This window comes from Rhipicephalus microplus, chromosome 1 (genome assembly GCF_043290135.1).
Source record: "Rhipicephalus microplus isolate Deutch F79 chromosome 1, USDA_Rmic, whole genome shotgun sequence".
Taxonomy (NCBI): domain Eukaryota; kingdom Metazoa; phylum Arthropoda; class Arachnida; order Ixodida; family Ixodidae; genus Rhipicephalus; species Rhipicephalus microplus.
Window position 1 is genome coordinate 205,952,677 of NC_134700.1, and position 25,323 is coordinate 205,977,999.

Consider the following 25,323-nt stretch of genomic DNA (forward strand, 5'->3'; position numbering starts at 1 on the left):
AGCATCGGTCTCGGATACCTGAAGCAGCGTCGGGTGAATCGACGGCGACGAGCTCCGCGACATGCGCCAGCGAGTGTACGATATCTACCGAAGCTGCAGCCGCGCAAGCGATGCCTGTGGCCGACGACACGAGGACAACGCGTGTCGATACGCATTTTGTGACAGAAGCGGAAAAAGTGGCAATTGAGCATCGCGCGGAAGAGCAACGACAGAAGCTGTCTTCGTTATCAGCTACCGGCCGAAAGCGGTCGCTTATCGGAGATTCCCCGGAAGCGGGGGGGTCTGGCACCGAGTTTACGCTGCTAAGCCTACCGCTGCTGAACGAACTGCTTCGGTGCGCGAAATGCGAATTCTGCTCTGGCCCATTGAACGTTTCACGGGGCGACCGTGAGTACGGATTGGCAGTTAGAATAGTGGTGAACTGTGCCGTCTGCGGAGATGTCAGCGCCGGATGGAGCTCGCCGAGAGCAGGGGGGAACGCGACCTGCAACCCTTTCGAAGTGAATGTGCTTGCGGCTCGTGCAGTTATGAGCACGGGCAATGGGCAGACCGTGCTAAACGACATTTTTTCGGCCCTGAATGTGTCTCGTCGTGGAATGCACAACAAAACGTACCAAGACTACGTCAAAACCAAGATGAACCCTGCCGCGATGAACGCATCCGCGGTTATTATGAGCGAGTGCGCAACAGCTGTGAAGGCCATCTATTCTGAACTGAATATCGGGAACCCCGGCAATATTGCAGTTTCCTATGACGGGACTTGGCTCACTCGTGGCCACTTGTCACACATTTGTGTGGGAACTGTAATAGAACTGTTTTCGGGCTATGTGTTGGACTTTAAAGTTCTCTCGAACTTCTGTTTGGGTTGCGAGATTGGCCCCAAGGACGACGACCCTCGATGCAGTGAGTGGCGAGCTCGGCACAAGTGCCAAAAAAACTCTTCGAGCAAACCTGGCCAGATGGAGGTGGAGGCTGCCAAAATTCTGTTTCGCCGGTCCCTCGAAAAGCATGGATTCCGCTACACAACGATGCTGTGCGATGGCGATAGCCGCGCTTTCAACAGCCTTCAGGGGGAGCAAGTTTATGGCTTCGTGGCTATCGAAAAGGAGGATTGCGTAAATCATATACATAAAAGGATGGGTGCTGCACTGAGACACCTCCTGCAGAAGAGCAAGGGGGAAGGTCGGCCAAGCCTAAGTGGCAAAGGAAAGCTAACTGCTGAGCTTGTAACGAAGCTTACAAATTATTATGGTTGGGCACTCAAGGCACACCAGGGAAACATCGATGAGATGGAGAATGCTGTCCTTGCCACTTACTATCATGTGACTTCTACTGATGCAAAGCCACAACATTCACGGTGCCCAAAGGGAGAAGACTCATGGTGTGCCCACAACAAGGCAGTGGCAAGGCAGCAGGCTCCTCCTAAGCATCGATACAACCTCCCGGAATATGTTGCAGAAGCGCTCCTTCCAGTGTACACTCGCCTCTCAGATCGAAAGCTGTTGGAGCGCTGCCAAAGAGGCAAAACTCAAAACTCGAATGAGAGCCTCCATTCAGTGATCTGGTCGCTTGTACCGAAAACCAAGCACGCCTCGCTCTTCACAGTCGAAACTGCTGTTGCGGAAGCGGTTGCTCGGTTCAATGCTGGAAAGAAACGTGCTTCTGAGGCCATTTTGAAGGAGCTGCATTTGAACCAAGGCAACACAGATGTTGAAAGATGTCTGGAAAAGGACCAGCAGCGGCTAGCGGCATGTGACAAAAAGCATACCAGAGCAGAAGACTTCAAGAATGCCATGAAGAAGAGGCGTGTGAAAGAGAGTGATGGTGATTATGAGCCTGGTGGCTTCTAGAGCAAAAAGGGCTCCCATCTGTTGCTTTTTTGGCAAGAATTAAACCTATATATAGTCCTCAAACTTCTTTTTGTGTTTTCTCAAAATCAGTTTTTTGCCTATGTGCTATACTGTTGCCCACAGTATCTTTTGATCTAGTGATCAGATTTCAACGATTCTTGTTGCAATTGACAGATTACAAGTTCCTATACACAATAAGACTACTAAAATTTATATTTAGTCAAGAGAAAATTTTTTATGCGCTGATAAATCTCATGAAAATTCCCATGTTCCCAACCATTATATTACATATGGCAATAACTTTTATAAAAATAGAGCTAAAATTACAGTGATAGTATAGTTGTGATCCTTGATTATTCTAGACTATGTCCATATAAAGTGTTCAAGGATATTTAATGATTAAATTGCAGAATAATTGGGCAATCCAACTATTCATTATTTATTCAATATCTCTAAAACTACTTGAGATAAAAGAAAACGGATTGCCTGAAAATTTCATTTGAATACGATAACAAACAGAAAATTTCTTTAGAACACCAGGGTCTCCCCTTAAAGCACATCTTCATGGCTTTTTTTTTTAATTTCGCACCTTTTCAGTGATTTCCGTTTGTGTAACAGTCAACTGTTTCTGCTGCTGCTCACAACTGTGTAGCCGAAGGTGGCCTTCGTTTTGCTTCACATGCGAAGCTCGGCTTCAGTGCACCCATAGCGAATGCATGGGTGTAGCTTTCCTTAGAATGTTGTTGCATGCTTCAATTAGCATGCAGCTAAACATGAGTAGCAGAACGTTACTCATTGAAGTGAAAAAAACCTCATTTTAAAAAAAGAAAGGGTACATAAGTACATTAGTACTTGCTGAAAAGCGGTAGGCTAGGAAAGATACAAAATCATACTAAAATTTACCCGAAGTCATGCACGTCGTGCGTATGAAACCGTATTTATCGAGTTGATTAGCTCCCGGTTACCGTTTTCGTACGACCACTTCATATGCCTGGTAGAGCATCGGAGTTGCGCATTGGGACGATGCCTCTTTCGGAGGGAGGCAAATGTCACGTGCTCTCTCAAGAAAGAGAGAGCACGTGACAATATGCTTCAATTATACATGTCTCGCAAGTTCCTTACAGTGAAGGAATGCTAGTGATCATGTCAACCATTCAGAAATGAGAGAGCCAGTTACGTATTCCGAGTAAGGTTGGAGTGCTTCCTCGTTGCATGTTTCTACAAAGCTTGCGTTCATACTGCACAATGTGGACCACAGTCATAGGCGGGCAGCTGAATGTGCGGTTCTGGTTGGCTGATATATCGCATAATTTTCACTGAAATGCACATGGTAGTAAGATGAAGTGCAGGAGACTTGGCTAACATAATTTTTCATTCAACCCTTTAATATTGCAGCAGTTCTACATGTTTCAACTCTTGTTTCCTTCATTTATTTAGTGCTGATGCTCGGACCACTGAACTCATAGGTGACAAGACTGGCACTGAAGTTATGAACTCAGCTACCTCATCACAAGCCACCCCATCTGCCTACTCAGTCTACGATGGTGAGACTTTATAACCGATTTTATATTATAAACAGTATAAAACAATCTAGGCACCAAGTCCATTCGTTGCAGATATGTGGGCTAGTTGGTTGGTATAGAACTTCTGCAGTTTAGCAAGCGCAGTGGCCCCGCCGCGGTGGTCTAGTGGCTAAGGTACTCGGCTGCTGACCCGCAGTCCGCGGGATCGAATCCTGGCTGCGGTGGCTACATTTCCGATGGAGGCGGAAATGTTGTAGGCCCGTGTGCTCAGATTTGGGTGCACGTTAAAGAACCCCAGGTGGTCGAAATTTCCGGAGCCCTCCACTACGGCGTCTCTCATAATCATATGGTGGTTTTGGGACGTTAAACCCTACATATCAATCAATCAATCATTAGCAAGTGCAGTGACAACAAACAGAAAAGTCACGTACCCTTTATGTGTCTCTTTCTTTTGTATTTGTTTCGCTGCACTTGCTAAGAAGCACAAGCTCTACAAAGTCCATTTACATTATCTACTTTGTCGATATGTGTGACTCATGTAGAGATGCTTGATTGACTCTACATATGTAGAGATGCTTTGTAGGGGGGGGGGGGGGGCTGGAATCTAGCACTCTGTACTGCACCAAGCTTTCATGCAAATAAACCTAAACATACTCGCTTTGTTGGTGCTTGTTGTGTTTTATAACCGTGGAGCTGAAGACAGCATAACATCAGCAGACTAGTAAACTTTTTCTTAAGCAAACTCGGCAAACATTTCTTAAGCATTAAGACAACCAAGATGGAGAGGGGCATTGGAAAAGGACTTGATATCGCATCTCAATGCGCACAAGCAGAGTTTACGCTGCCTGCATTGGCCTATTCTCTTTTTTTTAATATTTAGTGCCATCGCCATTGTAAAGAACTTCAGAGCATGAATGTAGAACATGAATGCAGAATGCTCACAAGCATGAATTAAAAGCACTTTGTGCATTCTGTAACCACGCCTCTGCAAATTGTGCATCTTGGCACACTAGACAACCCTTTAGTGCTGCTACCGAGTGGGTCACGCTATCTGCGGACAGCCAATGCACGGATGCGTCATGTCATGGCTTTGCTAAGTGCAGATTGCGATGCAAGTTTGCTTGTCCAAATAAATTAGTTGCTAATGGGGGTAAAACAGGTGTAGTTTGCACTCATTCTAACTGCTCGTGGAACCCAAAAATGTCCTTCGTGGAACCCCTGTGTTCCGCAGAAGCCTGTTTGAGAACCCATGTCGCACAGTAAAGGAGCTTTGCAACTAGAAGACAATAGACTTTGAGGACACCAAGAGAGGATGACCTACTGCTGCAAGAGGTGTAGACAAATAACAATATATTTACAAGCAGTTGTATTCCTGTGCTGAGCTAGCTGTTGCTACTAGTTCTCTTGTCTTTATGTCAAGCCACTTACAGTTACAGCCGCTTACAGTCTCTACCCGCCACGTTGGTCTAGTGCCTAAAGCACTCTGCTGCTGACCCGCAGGTTGCGGGATCGAATCTCGGCCGCGGCCCTGCTTGAGGCCCGTGTGCTTTGATTTAGGTGCACGTTAAGGAATCCTAGGTGGTCGAAATTTCCGTAGTCCTTCACTATGGCGTCTGTTATAATTATATAATGGTTTTGGGACGTTAAACCCCAACAATTATTATTATCAGTTATTTCTCTATGTTGCATGACCTGAGTTAGAACGTGGATATGGTCGAAGCTAACTATGATTGTTGTTCCAGTGCTCTGCATAGCTAGGGCTATACCTTTATTTTGAAGTTCTGCCGGTGTAAGGCAAAAGGACACAATGTCCTAAACTGCTAGTCGCAGATATTTCTTAGAACTTTTTCTTTTTTTCACTTTTTACAGCTGCCTATGAAGATGACGATGAAGATGAATGTAAGTATTCATTGTTATCACTGTTCATTTTTATGGTCTCAGGGGCAACCTAATAGAATGAACAGAGAGTATTATGCAATGAGTTGTATGCAAAGAAATACTGCCTGGGAGCTACGCATCCTGCTCACCCGCCATGGTAGTTTAACATGTGAGGTCTCGCGCTGCTAAGTTTAACTGATATGGTCTGATTCCCGGCCACAGTTGAATGCCAAGAACACCCGGTGGGCTTAGATTCTGGTGCACATAAAGAAAACTAGGTCAGTGAAATAAACCTAGAGTCCCCAACCACAACATGCGTCATAATAATATCATGGTTTTGGCATGTAAAACGTTAGTAATTAGTATCGTCTCTTCACGAGTGAAAGAACTGCTGCTTTGTTCTACAATTCTGATTTTTTCATCATGGGCGCGTTTCTTCTCAACACGCAGTGGGTTCCCTGGAGGGTCAGAAGAGTGTCTTTTCTCACCTCCTGTCCCAAGTTCGCATTGGCATGGACCTCACTAAAGTCACACTGCCAACGTTCATCTTGGAGCGGCGGTCCCTATTAGAAATGTATGCGGACTTCTTTGCCCATCCCGACATCTTTGTCAGGTGAGAACCTTGAGCTTATCTGCCAAGATTTCGAGGCTGGTAGCTTTACTCTTCCTGCTCTTGTGCTTTGTGGCAATGGGTCTGGTTGCTATTTGCCAACTTGCTTGTTTTTATTGTTGTGAATATAAGTATACCCTTTCTTAAACTGTTCCGAGTCTATCGCTTGCTGGTTTAGTTGACACTTTTTTTTCATTCACACATTGCAAATTCGTACAAGAACTGACACTGGTTGCTGAAAAGGCTAACATTGCTCCTATCACTATGACAGAATAAGACAAAAAACAGGAGAGTACGGTTGTTTCAGTACATGTGCAAGTAATCCAACTGTAAACATTGTAAAGTGCAACGTGCTTGTTATGTAAGCTAGAAGACATGAATGTTCCATGTCTTGCTTTCATCTTTGATTTGTCATTTATCAGTCGAGCCCACTTATAACGAACCTGAGCCTGACGCGGCATTCATTCGCTCTATCCCGAAATTCGTAGTAAATGAAACACAGCTTTTAAAAAAAGTTGCGAGTGAAAACACAAACTTTTTTTGTCCCAAAACGTCTGTTATGCACGTGTTCCGAAGAGCAGAAGCGATAAGGGCGGTCTTGAGTTAATTTAAAACGGCAGGGTGCTCGTTCGCCAAGACCCGTGGCATAAGCTGCATGATGCACTGGCTCCAAAGTTTCGTCGTTCTCGCGATCCGATTCCTCCTAGTCGCTCTCGCCACGTACTTCATTCACAATGCCCTAATCCCCGCACGGTTCCATAGTGTCGGCATCATCATCAATCGTAATTAAACCATCGCAACAGATGTCCCACCCCTTCTCCCAGGTCGGAGTCGTCAGCGCGCTGCCACAAATCGCTGCCGGAGTGATCCTGTTCGGAAGCTTCAGGCTCGGCATCAGGCCCGACGCCGATGAAGTCGGCCTCGCGAAAACAGTTTCGCGCGCATGTAGTCGTCACCGCTGCTCACGAAATATTCACCATCTCCACAGCTGAATACCGGGACCCCCGAAGCGGCAAGTTGGTTGCCAGGTGGTCAACAGCTATGAGCAAGCGATCTGCAACGCGGCACCTAACGCGCCGATTACGCTCAAGCCGAGCGATCACACTTTCGACGTTTTGTTGAGCGGCAGGAAAAAGCATGCAGGTCCTCCCGTCTGCCATCTTGACCACACACGCACACCAAGAGCGAGCAAGGCGCGCACACGTGACACAAATGCCAGAAAACATTGAACAGCTCTGGGCCCGTTTCTAGTCAGAAAATGAAACTAATTCAAGCCAGCGTGGCTAGTGTCGCGGAGTCGTGGAGATGGTCGAATAGGTTGTGATCAAGAGAGGAGAGCAGATTTGCGAGAGAAGAGGGGCAAGGAGTTGCGATAGAGTGAAGAGAGGGGAGGATGCGGCAAGAGGGCGACCTTGAAAACCAAAACACACGGAAAGGAGGCAGGTTAGGTAGCTTGCTTGAAAGGTCGGCAAAACTCGCACATAGAAAAAATTGAAAGAGTTCATGCGCGGGCATAGGTCTAGGCACGGACGCCTGGATCGGTGCGCGCGGCGGTGTTCAAAGAATCAACGGCCATGGTCAAAAAATCGTTTTGTTGCGCCAGCGGGTTTGTGTGGCCTCGCGAATTTTGATATTTCGTGATTCGTTCCGTGTGAATTAACAGCCGTTCTCGCACTTCCGCACACGTGCGGATGGCATGCTGAGCCGAGTGCGAAGTGAGCGAGAGCAAGTCCTAAACACATAACAAATCGCAAATTATCAAAGTCGGTGGGGTAGTGTACGTGCATGTACTAGACGCAGACCATCGGATACAGTCAGTGGCCGGCGATGTTTGCAAATGGTCTCGTCACTCCAGGCTGGTAGGGTAGATGGCTGACAGGGTGGCCATCTACCCTGCCGGGTAGATGGCAGACCAGTCTGAAACAGGGTAGATGGCTGACCAGTCTTCAAAAAATTGGTGGCAGTGTGAAAACACAGGCCTGGTCTGGCGATGCGGGGTGCTCAGACTAGCAGGGGGCAAAGGGCGGAGGGGTGCGTAACAAAAAGCGGTTGGGGAGAGCGGAAACTAGAGGTGTGCAGAGGCAGGGTCGTCGTTTATAGGCACCTCGCTGATGCCTGATCGGTGGTCGAAAGGGGTTTTTGGGAAGTCGGCAGAGCGCCGACTCCATTCGCTGTAACCGATCAGCGGCGCTCAGAGACGCTCGTTGTAAGTGCGATCTTGTGCCATTGAACCAATGTATATTTTCACGGTCACGCGGATATTGTTCGTTTTAAGCGAAAGTTCGTTTTAAGTGGGGCCGTTATATGTGAGCTCGACTGTAGCATATTATGCCTATAGAGGGCTGCGCACCTTCGCTTATTGGGAGGAATCAGTGAGCAAAAATTTTCCCTCCTTTCATGCATGAAAGTGCATTGAGCCACCAGAGATCATTTTAAAAATGCCGAAGCTGGCAGTGCTCCACCTCCTGGATATCAAAATTTTAAGCAAGCGATTGTTGCCAAAATGAAATCAAGGCGTTAAGCTGAAAACTCTAGCTTAGCTTTAGATATGCAGCGGTTACCGTGGGCTTGGTTTCACACTGCAGCATATATTTAAACCAATGGGCTGAAAACAACTCAACTTGTCTGTACGGGGGCACATGTCTGGTGTGCCACTTCCTGGCTACGCCCCTGGGACGTCAAGTCTGACGGGACAGTTTGTTGTTGTCTGCAGCATTGTGGACCATGACGACCCCAAGGAGAGGATGGTCGAGGTGGTGCGGTGGTACCTGTCTGCCTTCCATGCCGGCCGCAAGAGCTCCGTTGCCAAAAAGCCCTACAACCCGATCCTAGGGGAGGTCTTCCGCTGCTACTGGAAAGTCGAGGACAAGCCTGGGGTTTGTGCACCTTTTACTCTGCCTCTGTGTTGCTGACATGTTTAAGAGACTGGGCGGGCAAAGATGGACACAAGGCAGCCCCGTCGCGGCGGTCTAGTGGCTAAGGTACTCGGCTGCTAAACCGCAGGTCACAGGATCAAATCTCCACTGCGGCGGCTGCATTTCCGATGGAGGCGGAAATGCTGTGGGCCCGTGTGCTCAGATTTGGGTGCATGTTAAAGAACCGCTGGTGGTCGAAATTTCGAGAGCTCTCCACTACGGCATCCCTAATAATTATATGGTGGTTTGGGGACGTTAAACCCCACTTAATCAATCAATCAATCAATGGATGCAAGGGAGAAGTAGGGATGGCACAAACACCTAGCAATGGCTCTCTTAGAAATTATCTGCCAACCAGCCTAATTCTGTTATTCTAAACTCTGTGTTGCATAGTGTGCAGACGGAAAATTCATCAACCAAGGGTGTCACTGGAGTGAACATTTGAACAAGTAAGCTTGTCTTCTTCAAGGTGGCCAAAGCTCACCAAAGCTTGTGTATGTGGATGTTCATAGACTCTCCTCTAACCCTTTTGTTAAGGCTAGAGGAGGGGGTATGGAATATGCACATATAGACACACTAATGAGGCAGCTGTAACCGCGAAGAAGACAAGTCCACTCGCTTGATAAATTGTTTGTTGCAGCAGTGACACCCTGTGTTTATAAATTTTTCATCCCATCAAGCTTCTGTCTTGACTTATCTCTACTGTATGCATTGTAATCGCTAAGTTTGACATTGCAGAATTGCCATTAAAGTGAAAGAGTATTTTTAAGTAGTATATCTGTATAGTTTTTGGTTTTAATTATAGGAAATCAAATCATATGATATAGTATTTCAGAGAGTGTTCTGACTGCCTAATTTTACTGCATCTCTCTTTTTCAAGCAGTTTCATGTTTTTAATGATACCATAAAGATTCTAAATGATTTGAACCAATGCTTTTTTTGTTCATTGAGTGTAATTCACTGAGGTCGAAAACTGAATGCTTGTCCATTTCATCGTTTCTGTTAAGCTTGCCTAAGAGGGAGCGGGGGGGGAGCAGGGGGGGTGCCAGCAGCTTCTTATTTTGGAAATGGCATGGTACATTGGCAAGGGAAAGCAAACCATACGCTTAGTTCAGCAACAGAAGCACACTGCTTCGATCGCACTTTTATTTCCTGCATAGACTCGTTACTTCAGGACTTGCTAGTTTTCCTGCTCCATTTCTTTCTCTTCTTTTCCCACCATTGTCTGTCTCTCCTCGCGCGCTGGTAGGGACGCCGTACGTCTCGCTAAATCCCAGAATGCAGCTGCTGCTGTAAATTAGTGGCTACGTAGCAGTGTGATAAGCAATTCAGATTGTGGGTTCAATACCAGCCGCAGTATTTGTATCTCGATGGGTACAAAACTTAAGACACCTTTGCACTTACATTCACATGTACTACCCATCATGACATGCGTCTTGATAGCTTTCATTTCGCACTTCCTGAAGGTGTTACATTGTCCAAACAGGCCGTTGCATCGATGAAAGGTTGCAAAAGTATGCGTATTTGCTAAAACGGTTCCTCAGTTGCCACTTTGCAGATCACTGCAAAGAATGTGATTGTAAGCTGGTTTTTAAAGATAGCAAAATACTGGGCACCTATGCAGTGCGATACGAACATGAAATAATTGTGGCTTTTTGCATCCACAAAAGTGGAGAATGTTGTGTCAGCTTAGCTTCACTATCACTCCGCAAACATGAAACTTTCAAAAGTATAATTTGGCATTATCACAGTGATATCTTGTTACCTGATCCATATACTGTTTGTGTTTTTCCTCTACGCATTGATGTGCAATTGCAATCAATTGGTTTTCAGTCAGCGCCGTGTTTGCGTCCTCTTGCCTTCATGTTCTAGCACTATTTCTTTATTCAAAATAACTATTTCAGCATTTGTCTGATGTCCATGCTTTTTTTTTACCTCAATCAGTATATTGTGTTTTCTGCAATTTCATTTTTTTTTTTCCACTTGCAGGGTGTGGTCAAAGATGGTCCCGTGCCCTGGGCCACCGCAAATGATTTAACCTTCATTGCGGAACAAGTCTCTCATCACCCTCCGGGTTAGTGCCTCTGAGGTTTTTTAGTTAATGCATAGCACAGCCCAGTCGAGTAATGTGCAGCTTCAAGCACCTACCAAGATTTTTTTATATGCGAGCTCACTACAGTTCTTGCTTATTTTCTTCTTCCTCATTACTTTGATTCTAACAGTCATTAAGACTCGCAGCCTACGACCTTGCTTGCATAAAAGCAGAAAATTGGCATGCAAGGACCAAAAGCCCCCACCTGTTGACCTACTTTGTATACATGTTTACTTTGTTGCTCATATAAGGTGGCCTGCTTGTATTCGTCACCCACATCTATGCTACACAAGCATGAATGGTACCTTGGAAGAGTGCTTTTTTAATCTTGATGCCGCTCTTGAAGTCCGGGCAAACATGCTAGTGTTTGTTTTGTTGTATGTCAACCGCTTCGCGATTCGTCCACCACAGCGAAAGGCCATGTACGCTCACACCAACTGACACACGGCCAGTCCAAGTGTCGTGCTTCGCTTGCAGGTACAACCGACACGCTCATGCACACGCGGTGCATTAACACGCGTTCCCCTCTGCAACCTCCTGCGTTTGCTTCTAAAGAGTTAATAACGAGCTTCTCGGCAGCCACCGTCTCGTGTGGTGTCTTCATTACGAGGCTCTGATGTGTCCCGACTTAACAGTATTTCCACGATAGTAAATTGACCCATTTTATCTAAATTCGAAATCTGAGGTTGGCGATTGGCCCCGCCGGGGTAGTCTAGTGGCTAAGGTACTCGGCTGCTGACCCACAGGTCGTGGGATCGAATCCTGGCTGCTGCGGCTGGATTTTCGATGGAGGTGAAAATGCTGTAGGCCCATGTGCTCAGATTTGGGTGCATGTAAAAAAACCCCAGGTGGTCGAAATTTTCAGAGCCCTCCACTACCGTATCTCTCATAATCATATGGTGGTTTTGGGACCGGGAAGAAGAGCTCTCCCCCTGCTGAGCAATCTTAGGTAGGTCGACCTACATTCGAGTCGACTTGCATTCGTGTGTATACGGTAGTCACCGTGCCTCGTTACGGAATACGATGGGAAGGGGCTCAACGAGGCGTCGTCTTCAAAGCATTAATTGCCTCCACACTTTCTTCTTCCAGTGTCAGCCTTCTACGCTGAGCATGCAGCCAAGGGCATAGCGTGCTGTGCTCACATCTGGACCAAGTCTAAGTATCTGGGCATGAGCATCGGCGTGCACAACGTGGGCCAGGGTTGCATTATGTTCCTCCGGCACGATGAGGAGTACGTGGTGACCTTCCCTAGCGGCTACGGTCGCTCAATCTTCACCGTGCCCTGGATCGAGCTGGGTGGCAAGGTCGAGATCACCTGCCACAAGACCGGCTACAACGCTGTCATCGATTTCCACACCAAGGTTAGCTGCATTTTTCACCAATTTTTATTGTCAGCAGTGTATACTTGTTAGCTTCTATAGTAGCTGTTTTCGAAGGCAACAAGGACACTTGCACACTACCAACTGGTTGTTACTTGGAACAGCTCTTTAAAGCCCATCGCAATGGTGTGGTGTTTATTGTACCCAACTGCCGATTGAATCCTGGCTGCAATGGTTAAATTTTGACGGAGGCAGAATACCTATATATTATCATTTAGGTGCATGTTGCAGAACACCAGGTGGTCAAAATTTTCAAAGCCCTGTACTGTGGCATCGTTCCTAATCAGATCGTGGTTTCAGGGCATACAACCACCCCAACAGTCACTATTATGAAGTTTTTTCAATAGTTAACCAGTTTGTAGAACACGCTTGTCCTTATTGGCTTTTTTTTTTATTTCAGTGCACCTCTTTCCTGAAAAATGTCCATGCACTAGTTCTGCAAATCATTTTATTGAACTGTTTTTGTATTGGTAGCATCAAGTGGATGTGCTTTCATTTCCTCCATGTAGAGCAAACGTGTAGTTTTTACGTTGAACTTGGGGGGGCTATCTTTATTGGAGGCTTCATCCCTTAACACTCTCTCAAAAAGTTAGGTTGCCGTCCATCAGCATCGCTGGGTTACCCGCATTGGCCTCTTTGTATGCATCGCTGTAGGCACATTTGAGAATGAACGCTGGTATTATCTCTGAAGCTAACAAAACACTTGCATAAGGATGACCACAGCATTTAACGTCACTGCTGTGTTGCAAGGAGCTGACATGTCATCGTGGTCGCTGGGCTGTGTACATGGTTTATCATACTCACTCGTGAAAAGAATGTTCCTATGCATAGGTCGTGCTGTGCGCATGGTTTCCTCATGTAAAGGCCCCCGTGAGAAAACTAGGAATAAAAATTCACGTCTAATACATCAGAAAATACCGTAGTTTAGCATGGGCTTGTTAGCATGTTGTTCGCATACTCTTCCTAAAAAACAGCTGGCCGTGATTGCATGCGGTGACCAAATTAAAATGCTTTTTGCATGACGCACAAGTCATTGTAGCCTGAAAAAATTACCTTCTTGCAGACAACCTGTTTTTATTTCTTTGTGCTACAATTCTTCATGCTTGCTTTCTCTGGACCTCGCCCGCCCTGCCGCGGTGGTCTAGTGGCTAAGGTACTCGGCTACTGACCCGCAGGTCGCGGGCTCGAATCCTGGCTGCGGCGGCTGCATTTCTGATGGAGGTGGAAATGTTGTAGGCCCGTGTGCTCAGATTTGGGTGCACGTTAAAGAACCCCAGGTGGTTAAAATTTCCGGAGCCCTCCACTACGGCGTCTCTCATAATCATATGGTGGTTTTAGGATGTTAAACCTCACATTTCAATCAATCAATCAATCTGGACCTCGCCCGGAACAGCCTCTGAAAAGCAACCTATTGTCTGAAATGAACAATGGAGACATGATAAATGCAGCTGGTGGGCTGAATCTGGAAGCTACCATGCAGACGGAAAAATGGTGTTCTGTGGCTACGCTTCTAGTACCATGAAGCTTGTCCAAGAAGTATCACTCTCCCACTACTAGTGATGGAAATATTTCAGTGAAATTGCCATGAAAACAATTCCAATAATTCTAATTTTCAACGTCCGCACCGAAAAGTTTCGCCTACATTGTCAAGTTCCCTCGTGTAGGTGTGCAGCGTTGCTAGCTTGCAACATTCATGCTTTCCTTTGTGGGTGGAATTTGTGATAAAGGACTTAGTAATCTGTATTTCTAGATTCCAAAGCTGTGTGAATTGCAGAATTTGGCTATTCAAATTAGTAAAATAGCGAGGAGAGCTCGAACAATTAAGTTTGAGTGTGAATCGAATTGAATAATTTTGGAATAATTCTCGAATAATTTTCGTATACTTCTAACTAAACTTGCAGAAATAAGTTGCTTAGGATCCCCCTAAGCATATTCATACGAGATGGCACATGAATGCATTTCTTAAGGCTAGGTTGGTGAAGCACTGGAGGGACGCTGCTAAATGGTGTTTTTTAGTGGTCTGATGCAGAATAAGGTAATCCAGAGGCTGAATAACATTTATTTACATGACTTGCTACAACCAAAGTATTGTAGATGACATTTTATTTATTTATTTATTTATTTACTAAGCTACATGTTGGCACCGACGTCAGTGCTGGTGGGAAGGTTGCGCGTTTTCCGCACATGGCTTTTGTGGAAGCCGGGCTAGCCCACACTTTTGCAGACCTGGTGAAGTTACGCTTTCATGTCAAAACGTAGTGGAAAATGTGGCCAAAAGGAAAATGTTGTGTCTATGTAGCCTGCCCAAAACTTGTATCCATGAACGGTGCAGACAAAAGGAAATCTTCACAGAGTTTCTATGAGCGGAAAATCGGAACATATCTTGACGTAGACGACAAGCTCGCGGGCTTGTTCAAGCAGCTCTGTGTTCACAGAGTTTTTTTAATGTAACGGCATGCAATTGGTGCATATCCAGAAGGGACCTTAAAGTGAGCAATATTGGATCACAGAGAGAAAGGAACTGCCAGCAGAATAAACTTGACTTTCTATGAAGCTACATTGTGCTTGCTTTTTTTTTTCTTCTGATCGTCAAGATTCTGGCATGCCAGAGTTTAGAAAGATCTCTTAACATGATATGCGGATACAATGTTATTTAGAACTTAAAAATTGCGTGCACGGTACATTTAAGTATGGCATAAGCAGGTGCTGAACTTGGCATTTTTACTCTGCAATCTTTCTAGTCTATGCGCAGTGATCAAGCTATATTGTCTAAAATAGTGTCGGGGTGTTAATCTTTTGATAGGCCAACTTCGCCAGAAGATTTGGGTGTATGACTATCACTTTAGCTCTATGACTTAACTTTAAAGGGGCCATGACACCCTTTTTTGAGCATAATTTGTATTATGTAGGTTATTCCATGGGGTTCACAGACAAGCTGGTGAAATTTCAGCTCATTCGGTGAAACACTTAACCTATGATTGCATGTTTTTATAAACATGCGAATGGGCGACTGGTCAGGCATTACTGGCACACTCGCATATCTTGATATAACAAAGTCTGGCCATGCGAACAGCTTGGAATAGAGATGTTCGCATGGAATACAGATACCAGCAAGGAGTTTCTTCCCATGATCAGCTGCACATGCGGTCAGGCTTGTTCAGCTTTGTTTAGCTTGGCATTGACTGAAATTCTCTCGTACAGTGTATTTTTCATATATGCACAAGCACAATGGATTTTTTGCGAAAAACCGCAAGAGGTTGGGTGATTGTGCCATGGTCCCTTTGAGGGAATGAAACTATGCAGTAGGCTCTCCTTAAATGGTACCTGAAGGGACCAGAAAAATATGTTCTATTTAACAGGAGTTCCATTTATAGAGAGATAAGCAGGGGTGCAGAATACAAGTACTGAGCCTATCATATGAGAGACAGTAGTCCCATTTAAAAAGTTTCATTTAAGAGATTTTCGTTTACTGAGAGTCTGCTGTATTTTTCAGAATTTCAAATCCTTCGAATAGCAATTTTCTGCTTCAAATCGAATTGAATGGCACACTACCTCAAAAAAACAGAACAAGTGCCTCTACCCCAGCCAGTGTCTCCCTCTCCTTTCCAAGAGATCTGAAATATGTGCCAATTGAAGTTAAAATATGCAGCACCAGCTGAGTTATGGGTAGTAGGCAATTAGTCATTCAGCCACGATTTTAAGGAAAGAAGTTGGTACAACTGCTAAGCACAATAATTGTTTTTCTTCCACAGCCCATGATTGGTGGCAAGAAGCATCAGCTCACAGCAGAGGTGTTCCCTCCCAATGAGCGGAAGCCGTTCATGACTGTTACGGGTGAATGGAACGGTGTTATGACTGCCAAATACCCCAATGGCGTAAGTTAAAACACATCCTCTATAGATTAAGGGGGCACGAGGGTCTTAATGTAGCGAAAAAATTGTAAAAAATGTTGACTTTCGGAAATCGCAATTCGAGGTACTTATAGTCCAAGTTATGCTCTGGAAAAATAATATATAATGGCGAAATACCCTTTCTTTTTGTTACTGGCTCAATAGATTAACTTACAGATGTTTCTAAAACTTGAAATGCAATTTGCTTGGCTTTGTTATTTTTGTGAAGTAAATCTGTCTTAAAGAAGTTTTGAGGAGATTTATATGAACAAACCTAAACTTGGTAACCTTTTTTCCACAGTACCTGAACTCCAGACCAAAGTTCTTCTTTTTTTAGCAACCTTGATGTATATTAAATTATTTTATAAATACCAGCTAATTATTTGTAGGTTTTGTCTACCTTCCAAGTTTGAAAATTCTTTATGTTCAGAGAAATATCTGTTTTGACATCTAGTTTGCTTAATTTAGCCTGTTGGGTGGACCTTTTAGATAAACCACATAGTTCTGAAAACCAACTTTTCTAGTGTGAGTTACCATATCGACCTATTAATAAATTACCTAATTATAATGTGGAAATTTGTCATTTCTTCCTTTCTAAATGACACATTTCAAATTTGTTAGCAGATCTGAAATCTCCATTCGATGATATGCATGAATGACAATTTTGCGATTTTCATTAAGACAGGGCAATAAATAAAAGGCTTTTTTTAAGACCCTCATTTAAATTTAAAGCTTTGGTTTTTATGCTTATTGTCAAGTTACATGCAACATTGTTTCACTAATTGAACTAAGAAGCTGTCTTTATAAAGAAAACCTATTTACTCGTTCGTGTTCCCTTTCTTGTTTTTATTGTTTACTTACTGTTAATTCAAAAGTAAAGTTATCGTCTCCTATTTTTACCATCTGAGAAGCTAAGCGCCAAAATGGCCGGGCTAGAAGGCGACTTGTGAGCAACATATGCACAGTTCCTTTTTTTTTTATTTCTCAGGAGCAAACTGTGTTTGTGGATACAACCACCTTGGCGACCACAAAGAAAGTAGTGCAGCCAATTCAGCAGCAAGAGCCTTATGAGTCGCGCAGGTGAGTCGTCATGCTTAAGTATTCTGTGGTGGTTCTTCTTTCTCCAATTCTTTTGAATGACAATGCATAGAACTCTTTAAAGTGTCATAGGATAGTGCCTTGTTGATTAGCACTGTCGTTGATTGGTATACTTTTAGCTTATTTGCATCTACATCATTGACACAACGAGGCAGCCTAGAATCCAAGTCACCCTATTACGTATTGTGAATTGAGATCGCGTTCTTGGGCGCCCGTTCTCTGGTCACTGTCGGCGGAAGTACGGCCATAGGCAGTGACTTCACCCTCTCCTCCGGTTAAGTGCTGTGCGAATAGCTAAGTTTTTGAGTGCAAAGTGAATTCGAATTTAGAAGTGTGAGTGCGAATCAAATCGAATATTTCAAGAATGTTTTTTGAATACTTGAAAGCAAAATTGCAGGGAACGAAAGTTGGAAAGTACTTCTAAGCATATTCCTATGAGATAGCAACATGAAAGTGTTTCCTTTGGCTGGGTTGATGAACTGCTGGCGGTGTGGTATGTATTTCGTAGTTGTCTTATCAAGGGACGAGGCAATGCAGAGATGGAATAGTATTTATGTACGTGACCTCGTACCGAGAAGACCTTAAAGTTATACGTCAAGGGCAAAGATGCTATTTCCTCAGCCTCTCCTCCTCTTTCAACTCCTGTGATATGGAAGCCCAACTGATTTGGCAGTCAAGTGCGTGCTCCTTTAGAGTCCGGAATTCCAAATACCGTATTTACTCGATTCTACCGCGCCCTCGATTGTAACGTGCACCCGATTTCCACGACGAAAAAAAAAAAAGTAAGACATCAATTGTAACGCGCACCCATTTTTCTCGCTGGCCCGCACGATCACACCACTCGAAAAAACTTTCGGGGGTGTCTTCCATTTAAATATGAGGTACGGGGGAAGGTTGTGCCCATCTGACGTGTAACAGAGCATTGCCATCACTGTAGTTTTACCGTGGACCGATGTCAGCACGCGAACTTTCTTTGTACCCTTCTTCTCGATAGTTGTGGTGCCAGGCATGCCGAAGTAAAGAGGCGTCTGATCGGCATTCCCGATTTGCCCAAGCAGGTAGCCCTTGTTGTGCCGCAAGTTTAGGTCGAACCTCTGAAAACTGTGAAGCTTTTCATCGTACCCCTCCGCAAAACTTTTCGCATATGCCATTCACCTTCGTAGAGAAAAGCCTTTCCTTTTCATAAAGTTAGTTAGCCAGCGCCTGCTCGCTTTAAACTGGCTCTGCGTTAGACCTTTTTCTAAGGCTAACTGCATAGCCCGCACTTGGAGCAGTTCTGTCGTCACGGGCCGCTGTGCCGTTCGCTGCTCAAGCACATACTCGCCGAGCAGTTCTTCAATTTGCGGAAACCGACCCTGCTGTGGTTCACTGAAGCTTTTGCGTGAAGCTTTGCTGTCGACAATCTTTTGCTTTTGTTTCCGCCAGTCCCGCATGCACGTTTCGGGAACTCCGAATGACCGCGATGCGGCCCGACTTCCGTCCGTTTCTGCACACGCGATGACTTTTCTTTTAAAAGCGTCATCGTGGTGCACTCGAGTTTTTGGAGTCGGCCCTTTCATGCCGTCAATGCTAATGCACTACAAGATGACGAACTCCTCAGCACACGTACGAAGTGCTGCAAATGGGAAACACATAGGCAGAAATGGCCGACGTGCCATACCGACGCACGTAGGGGGCGGCCATTTTGGAAATGCCGATGGCAATAGAATGACCGTATTTATTTTTTTTTCGTATTCGATTCTAACGCACATGCGATTTATGAACTCGCTTAACCGGAAAAAAGGTGCGCGTTAGATTCGAGTAATTACGGTATGCCTCGTAGACGTCAATATACAAAAAATTCAGAAATTTTTTGAGCTAAAAATATTCAGTGTTCAGTTTCTAGGACTTCCTGCCGAAATTTATGTTCCAAAGCAGCATTCATTGGGCCCCCATGTGTGCCACATCTATCATCTCCAGGCTGGAGCCGACGGTAGCAGAGCCTGAAAGGCAGCTTTGCCTGAATATGAAGGCAACGGGTTAAAACATGTTTAAGATTTGAAGGGGCCGCTGCCAATCTGATGACTATTGTCTTGGAGAAGTTCGAATAGTAAAATTATAGTGCGAATCGGATCGAATAGCAAACAGTATTAAAAAAAATACTTGAAATTTCAAATATTTGCACATCTCTACTTTTGGAGATAATGAAGTCCACCCTTCTTCGCCCACTTTTTGTTGTTGCATACAGACAGCATCTGTCAGCCGTATCAGCGAGGGTTTCCATGTCAGAGCTGCAATGCAATCTAGACTTTTAAGATTGTGTTGAATTGTGTGGTCTTCAATTCAGGCAGGGCCTGAACAACTGGCTTCATGATTACTGTTGTAAATGTCAAACTCCCTGCCTTGTATAATCGTGCAGTACCATTGTTTTCTAAGACTGTTATCTGACCTTAACTACTTCGTCGTCTTATATCAATATTCACACTTTGATATGGTCAGGTTTGTATTTGTGTTGGGTTTTTTTTCCCCTCAAAAAAGAGTGATATGCAGAAACCTAAACTAGGCCTAATTTCACGGGGGCGTAAAGCGCGCCTAAGTATCTTTAACTTCTAAAACAGTTGGAATCAAAATGGGCCAATGTCTGGTCGTAACGTGAACTCTTAGAGGCAGTTTCTTATCAGAAATTAGCCAAATATACTGTTTCAAACTAAGCTACATTTATTAAATCAGCACTGCGTCAACAATCGCGACCAAACATGGTTTCACCCAAAATGTTTCATTTGTGTCCTAGTTGTCTTGCTATCGATTTTGCATTCCTCAATTAGCTTATCGTTAACATTTGCTCATTGACATTTACTAAAGGATGTGATGTTCTGTGACAAAGCTCCAATATAAAGAGTGAGAGGCCGACTTGCCTACTTATTTTCGCCTCTTAATGTTTGTTTTCAAGTTTAGCGCTACAGTATCATGTCCTCCTTTTGCTCCAACACGATGTATTTGAAATAAAATGCACATGAAATGAAGATATTGGGCACCGATTCATTTCTATAAGAAGAAAAAGTAATCCAAAGCGGTATGACATAAAACGAGCTGGAGCACTCTCCAAGTCTTTCAATAGGTGCCAAGAACAAGAAAACACTGCTGACAGTCCAGAATAGCGGGCTTTTTGCCAGGAAGGGCCACTCACCCTTCATGTCTAGTAATCGCCATCACGCCCATGCGACAAAGCACGGCACCGATGGAAGCACGAGGGTGACATTAGTTTAATGGCGAAATATTGCTATAGCGTACATTCGAATTTTTTCAGACTTTACAAGCTAACAAAACCTCAAATGAAATGTTCCAATCTATATGAACCAAATACAAACTTTCACTCGTGAATACTGACTATATTGGGCAATGTAGATTTTAGCAACAATATAGATCTGGGGTATCAAGGGGAGAGAAAGTTACTGGCAAAAAAGTTGTTTGAGCAGGCCCGACAATATTGCTGGTAGCAAAAAGTGCGTTTTTCCCAGTTTCAGTTAATGTGCATTTGGCTTTCTCAGAAAAAAAAAAAAAGCCACATTTATTTTTCTCGTGATAATGCAATAACACGGGACACGGCGCTCTTCTCGGCCGTCACTCACTCTGTTCAATGTATCAGGTGCTGATCGGGCTCATGGCAGCGGCGGCGACGTATGCTACACCCGTGGCATTTCGACCGATCGACACATGGCCAGCGGCTCTTGGCATTCCACAAGCGACTACGCATGGTCTACTAGATTCACCAAGCACCTCGGAGCGGTGCCATCTGCGCATCGAAACGAGCTGGATGACAAAGCATCGTGGTACGCTTCCGGATCCGCCTACTGCTGGCTACAAAAGGGAGCCCCTGAACCAATGCCCACTGGGACACGGCGCTCTTCTCGGCCGTCACTCACTCTGTTCAATGTATCAGGTGCTGATCGGGCTCATGGCAGCGGCGGCGACGTATGCTACACCCGTGGCATTTCGACCGATCGACACATGGCCAGCGGCTCTTGGCATTCCACAAGCGACTACGCATGGTCTACTAGATTCACCAAGCACCTCGGAGCGGTGCCATCTGCGCATCGAAACGAGCTGGATGACAAAGCATCGTGGTACGCTTCCGGATCCGCCTACTGCTGGCTACAAAAGGGAGCCCCTGAACCAATGCCCACTGGGACACGGCGCTCTTCTCGGCCGTCACTCACTCTGTTCAATGTATCAGGTTAGTTATTTAGGCCGTTGTAATTGCTTTAGAAGCAGTGATGCCATGCTTTTTAGAGTGTCGTGTCCCATTAACAGTAAATGGCTTATCTGGACATGCTATGCTGTTTCTCGCGAGTGTATGGCTGCCGCATTGAATTGGTCTGTCTTGGAGGGTTACGATGTGGCCTCTCAGACATTACTACTCTTGGCTGGTGACATAGAACAAAACCCTGGCCCTATGTCTGTGCCTGAGCGAGAACAGATAAGTAAAATCGAAGAAATGCTAAAGGTTCTACAGTCAGGGCAGGTAACCGTGTTGGAAAAGCTGTCGGGCATTGCTAAAACTCAGGATGAGCTTCGGAAAAAGCTGGACGACGTGATTACTAAAACTAATGTAATTGAAAAGCGCCTTACTACACTAGAGGAAACAGAAAAGAAGTTCGCTGACAAACTAGACGACTTAGAAAACAGAAGCCGGAGATCAAACTTGGTATTCTTTGGAATACCAGATAGTCATCCAAAGGAAACTTGGGAAGAATCCGAAAATCTAGTTAAGTCTGTCTGTACGGATGTATTAAAGCTGGAAAATATAGCAATAGAAAGGGCTCATCGTCTCGGGGCCTACAAAACAGAAAGAATTCGTCCAATAATTGCTAGCTTTTCAGGGTCGAAAACAAGAGAATCTGTTCTGCGAAACGCATACAGATTCAAGGGGACGTCATACAGCGTATCAGAAGACTTCAGCAAGGCAGTTCAAGAAAAACGCCGGCAGCTTTGGAAGTACGGTAAAGAAAAACAGCTCGACAAGAAAAATCGTGTACATTTAAGTTACGATAAGCTGGTAATCAATGGACAAGCATTTGCCTGGGATACTGACATGCACCAACCAGTTCCTCTTCGGGCGCATGCTCAGATATTGGGGCGGAAATGACATGATCATTCTAGCTTAAGAACAAATGGGAAATATACCATCACAAAAAGCTTTACACCAGTATTGTTGGTGGTCAATTGTCGAAGCCTAAAAAACAAAATTGATGATTTTACAATCTTACTTGAAACGGTGAAAGCGCAAATCGTTATGGGTACCGAATCATGGCTTGACGACACAGTTTCGGATGTAGAAATATTTCCGCCAGGTTTTACAGTGTACCGTAAAGATAGAAACAGGCATGGTGGTGGCGTGTTTCTTTTAATTTCAAGTAGCCTTGCCAGCGAAGAAGTTGTTTTTGATAATGAAACTGAATCAGTATGGTGCCGCGTCCAATTTCCCCAGGGAAACAACATCGTTTTTGGATCGTTTTACCGCCCACCTGACCACAACAATGAGTCTCTGATTCAACTTTCCGACATACTATCACAAATATCTCACTGCGTAATACTGGGAGGGGATTTCAATCTGCCCGATATGAAATGGGATTCCGACTGTGTAGCCCCACAAAAAAATCGAAATTGTTCTGCCTTTTCAGAACTAATGAGCGTCTATGGGCTACAACAATATGTGAACGAACCAACTCGGTTTAACGCTTTACTAGATCTTTTACTAAGCAATGACGAAAATGTTATTGTTCACACAAATGTATGTCCAGGAATTAGTGATCATAGTTGCGTTGTTGCAGAGTTAAACGTTTCTAGAATACCTGCGTGTAAGCAAACCCCTCGAAATGTTTTCATGTACGACAGAGGGGACTTTAATGCCATTTCCGAAGAGCTGGTCTTGTATTATCCCACTTTTTTATGCATATCGGAGTCATGCGGCATGGATGAATTGTGGCAAATTTTCCGTGACAGGGTTACAGAGCTAGTGAATATGTACGTACCTCAGAGGTGTCTAAGATGCAGAAAGAGGCACAAACCCTGGTTCAACTCTGAGATACGCAAACTTGTTAGAAAAGCAGCGAATGCCCATAAAAGGTTTCTTAAAAAGAGAACAGCACTAAATAAAACAAAGCTCAAAAGTGTAAACAAAGAGCTTAAGTTAAAACTAAAACAGGCAAAGCGTGTCTTCTTTGACAAGCTAAACACAGACTTGAAGTGTAATCCAAAATTCTTTTGGAAGTATGTCAAGAGCAACAGAAAAGATGATACAGCTATTCCTGACCTTTTAACCCAGGAAAAAACTATAACGGATGACTTGGAGAAAGCTGAAGCATTTAACGCCTATTTTCAGTCAGTGTTTTCAAAAAGAACTGAACACTCTCCAATGCTACCTTCAAAAAATATTGGTAATGAAATGGCGGAAATTGAAATCGATTACGCTGGTTTGGATAGTCTGCTGCGTACTCTGGACACCTCTAAGGCTACAGGGCCTGACGGTATATCATCTCATGTACTTAAAAAGTGTCACGTTATTATTGCACAATATTTATGCATAATGTACAAGTTGTCTCTAGACACCGGCGTTATTCCAAGGGATTGGAAAACAGCCAATGTGGTTCCTGTGCACAAGGCAGGAAGCAAAAAACATGTACAAAATTATCGTCCCATATCATTAATTTCAACCTGTTGCAAATTATTAGAACACGTTATTTATAGCGCATTGTTCAAATATCTCGAATCTACTCATTTCTTTGCCCGCTCCCAGCATGGATTTCGGCAGGGTCGTTCATGCGTCACACAACTAACTGAATTTCAGCATGACGTACTGACTGCGCTTGACCGTAACAACATTGTTGATGCATTATTTCTCGACTTTCGCAAGGCATTTGATACGGTCCCACATAATCTGTTAGATATTAAACTGGCTTCACTGAATATTAATGCTAAGCTGCAAACCTGGCTACGGAATTACTTAAGTGGTCGTAAACAGTGTGTTGTTTTAAATTCTAAAACGTCTTCATATGTAAACGTGACTTCAGGCGTGCCACAAGGTAGCGTTCTAGGTCCGCTGTTATTTTTGGTTTATGTAAATGATATAGCATATAACATAAAATCTTGCATAAAATTATTCGCAGACGATTGTGTCATCTACCGTCACATTACTTCAATCACAGACACTGAATTATTGCAAGATGACTTAAACACGGTAACACATTGGTGCTCCACGTGGAATATGTGCTTAAATATCTCGAAGTGCAACCACATCAGCTTTGCAAAGAACATTTCAAAAATCCAGTGCACATACAGTATTAATGGCGAGGCAGTCAAAAAAGTGCCCGAGTGTAAATATTTAGGAATTTACTTGACAGAATCATTCCATTGGAACAGACACATAGACCAAATGATCTCAAAGGCTAGTAGAATGTTGTTTTTTATTCGTAGAAACTTTCACTGTGCAACAAAAGAGGTGAAAGAAACTCTTTACTTCCTTCTTGTCAGGTCTATACTGGAATATGCTTGTGTTATCTGGGACCCGGCTCAAAAGTATCTTGCAAAAACAATAGAAAAAGTCCAAAACCAGGCAGCCCGTTTCGTCAGCAACAACTACGACCCATTCGCTAGTATGTCAGAAATAAAGGCCATATTAGGCTGGGAAACTCTAAAATCTAGAAGACGGAAACTTCGATTAAAACTTCTGCATAGCATATATTATAACCTAACAGGAATTAATAAGTCTGAATACCTACTAGCACCAACATATCGTTCCACAAGATGCCAACACTCACATAAAATACAAGAATACGCATACAAAACCACTACTTTTGCCAACTCCTTCTTTTTAAAAACAATTAGAGACTGGAATGAACTTCCCGAAGGTATAGTGAACTTGAGTGACAACAGTGCTTTTTTCTCATCGTTGTGAAATTGTGACATAGGTACTTCTCTTTTGGTACCTGTTGTCATGTGTAATATTGTACTAAAATATTCTTTATTTTTATATGTTGTTATAATTGAATTTTTCACTATGTTTGGCGTCTTATCGCAGAAATGTTTTCTATGACTTCTTATGTATACCCC

The 25,323-nt window shown here is 44.1% G+C and overlaps 2 protein-coding genes across 2 annotated transcripts in view; both read left to right on the top strand.

Annotated features, from left to right (window-relative positions):
• The window catches only part of LOC119159776 (oxysterol-binding protein-related protein 9), a 45,034-nt gene that overhangs the window by 16,787 nt on the left and 2,924 nt on the right, over positions 1-25,323 (top strand). Inside the window, exons 12-19 of the mRNA XM_037412627.2 lie at positions 3,288-3,394; positions 5,243-5,272; positions 5,702-5,864; positions 8,575-8,737; positions 10,766-10,850; positions 11,958-12,229; positions 16,000-16,122; positions 17,126-17,217. Coding sequence (XP_037268524.2) covers positions 3,288-3,394; positions 5,243-5,272; positions 5,702-5,864; positions 8,575-8,737; positions 10,766-10,850; positions 11,958-12,229; positions 16,000-16,122; positions 17,126-17,217 — 1,035 coding nt within the window. The remainder of the gene's footprint in view (positions 1-3,287; positions 3,395-5,242; positions 5,273-5,701; positions 5,865-8,574; positions 8,738-10,765; positions 10,851-11,957; positions 12,230-15,999; positions 16,123-17,125; positions 17,218-25,323) is intronic.
• Positions 20,819-22,506, top strand: LOC119159464 (uncharacterized). The gene has a single exon (XM_037412229.2). The coding sequence runs from the start codon at positions 20,852-20,854 to the stop codon at positions 22,358-22,360; it is 1,509 nt and encodes a 502-aa protein (XP_037268126.2). The 5' UTR covers positions 20,819-20,851; the 3' UTR covers positions 22,361-22,506.

Bases quoted from the DNA above. Each gene is read 5' to 3' on its own strand.
- LOC119159464 (XM_037412229.2), top strand. From the start codon at position 20,852: ATGTATCAGGTGCTGATCGGGCTCATGGCAGCGGCGGCGACGTATGCT.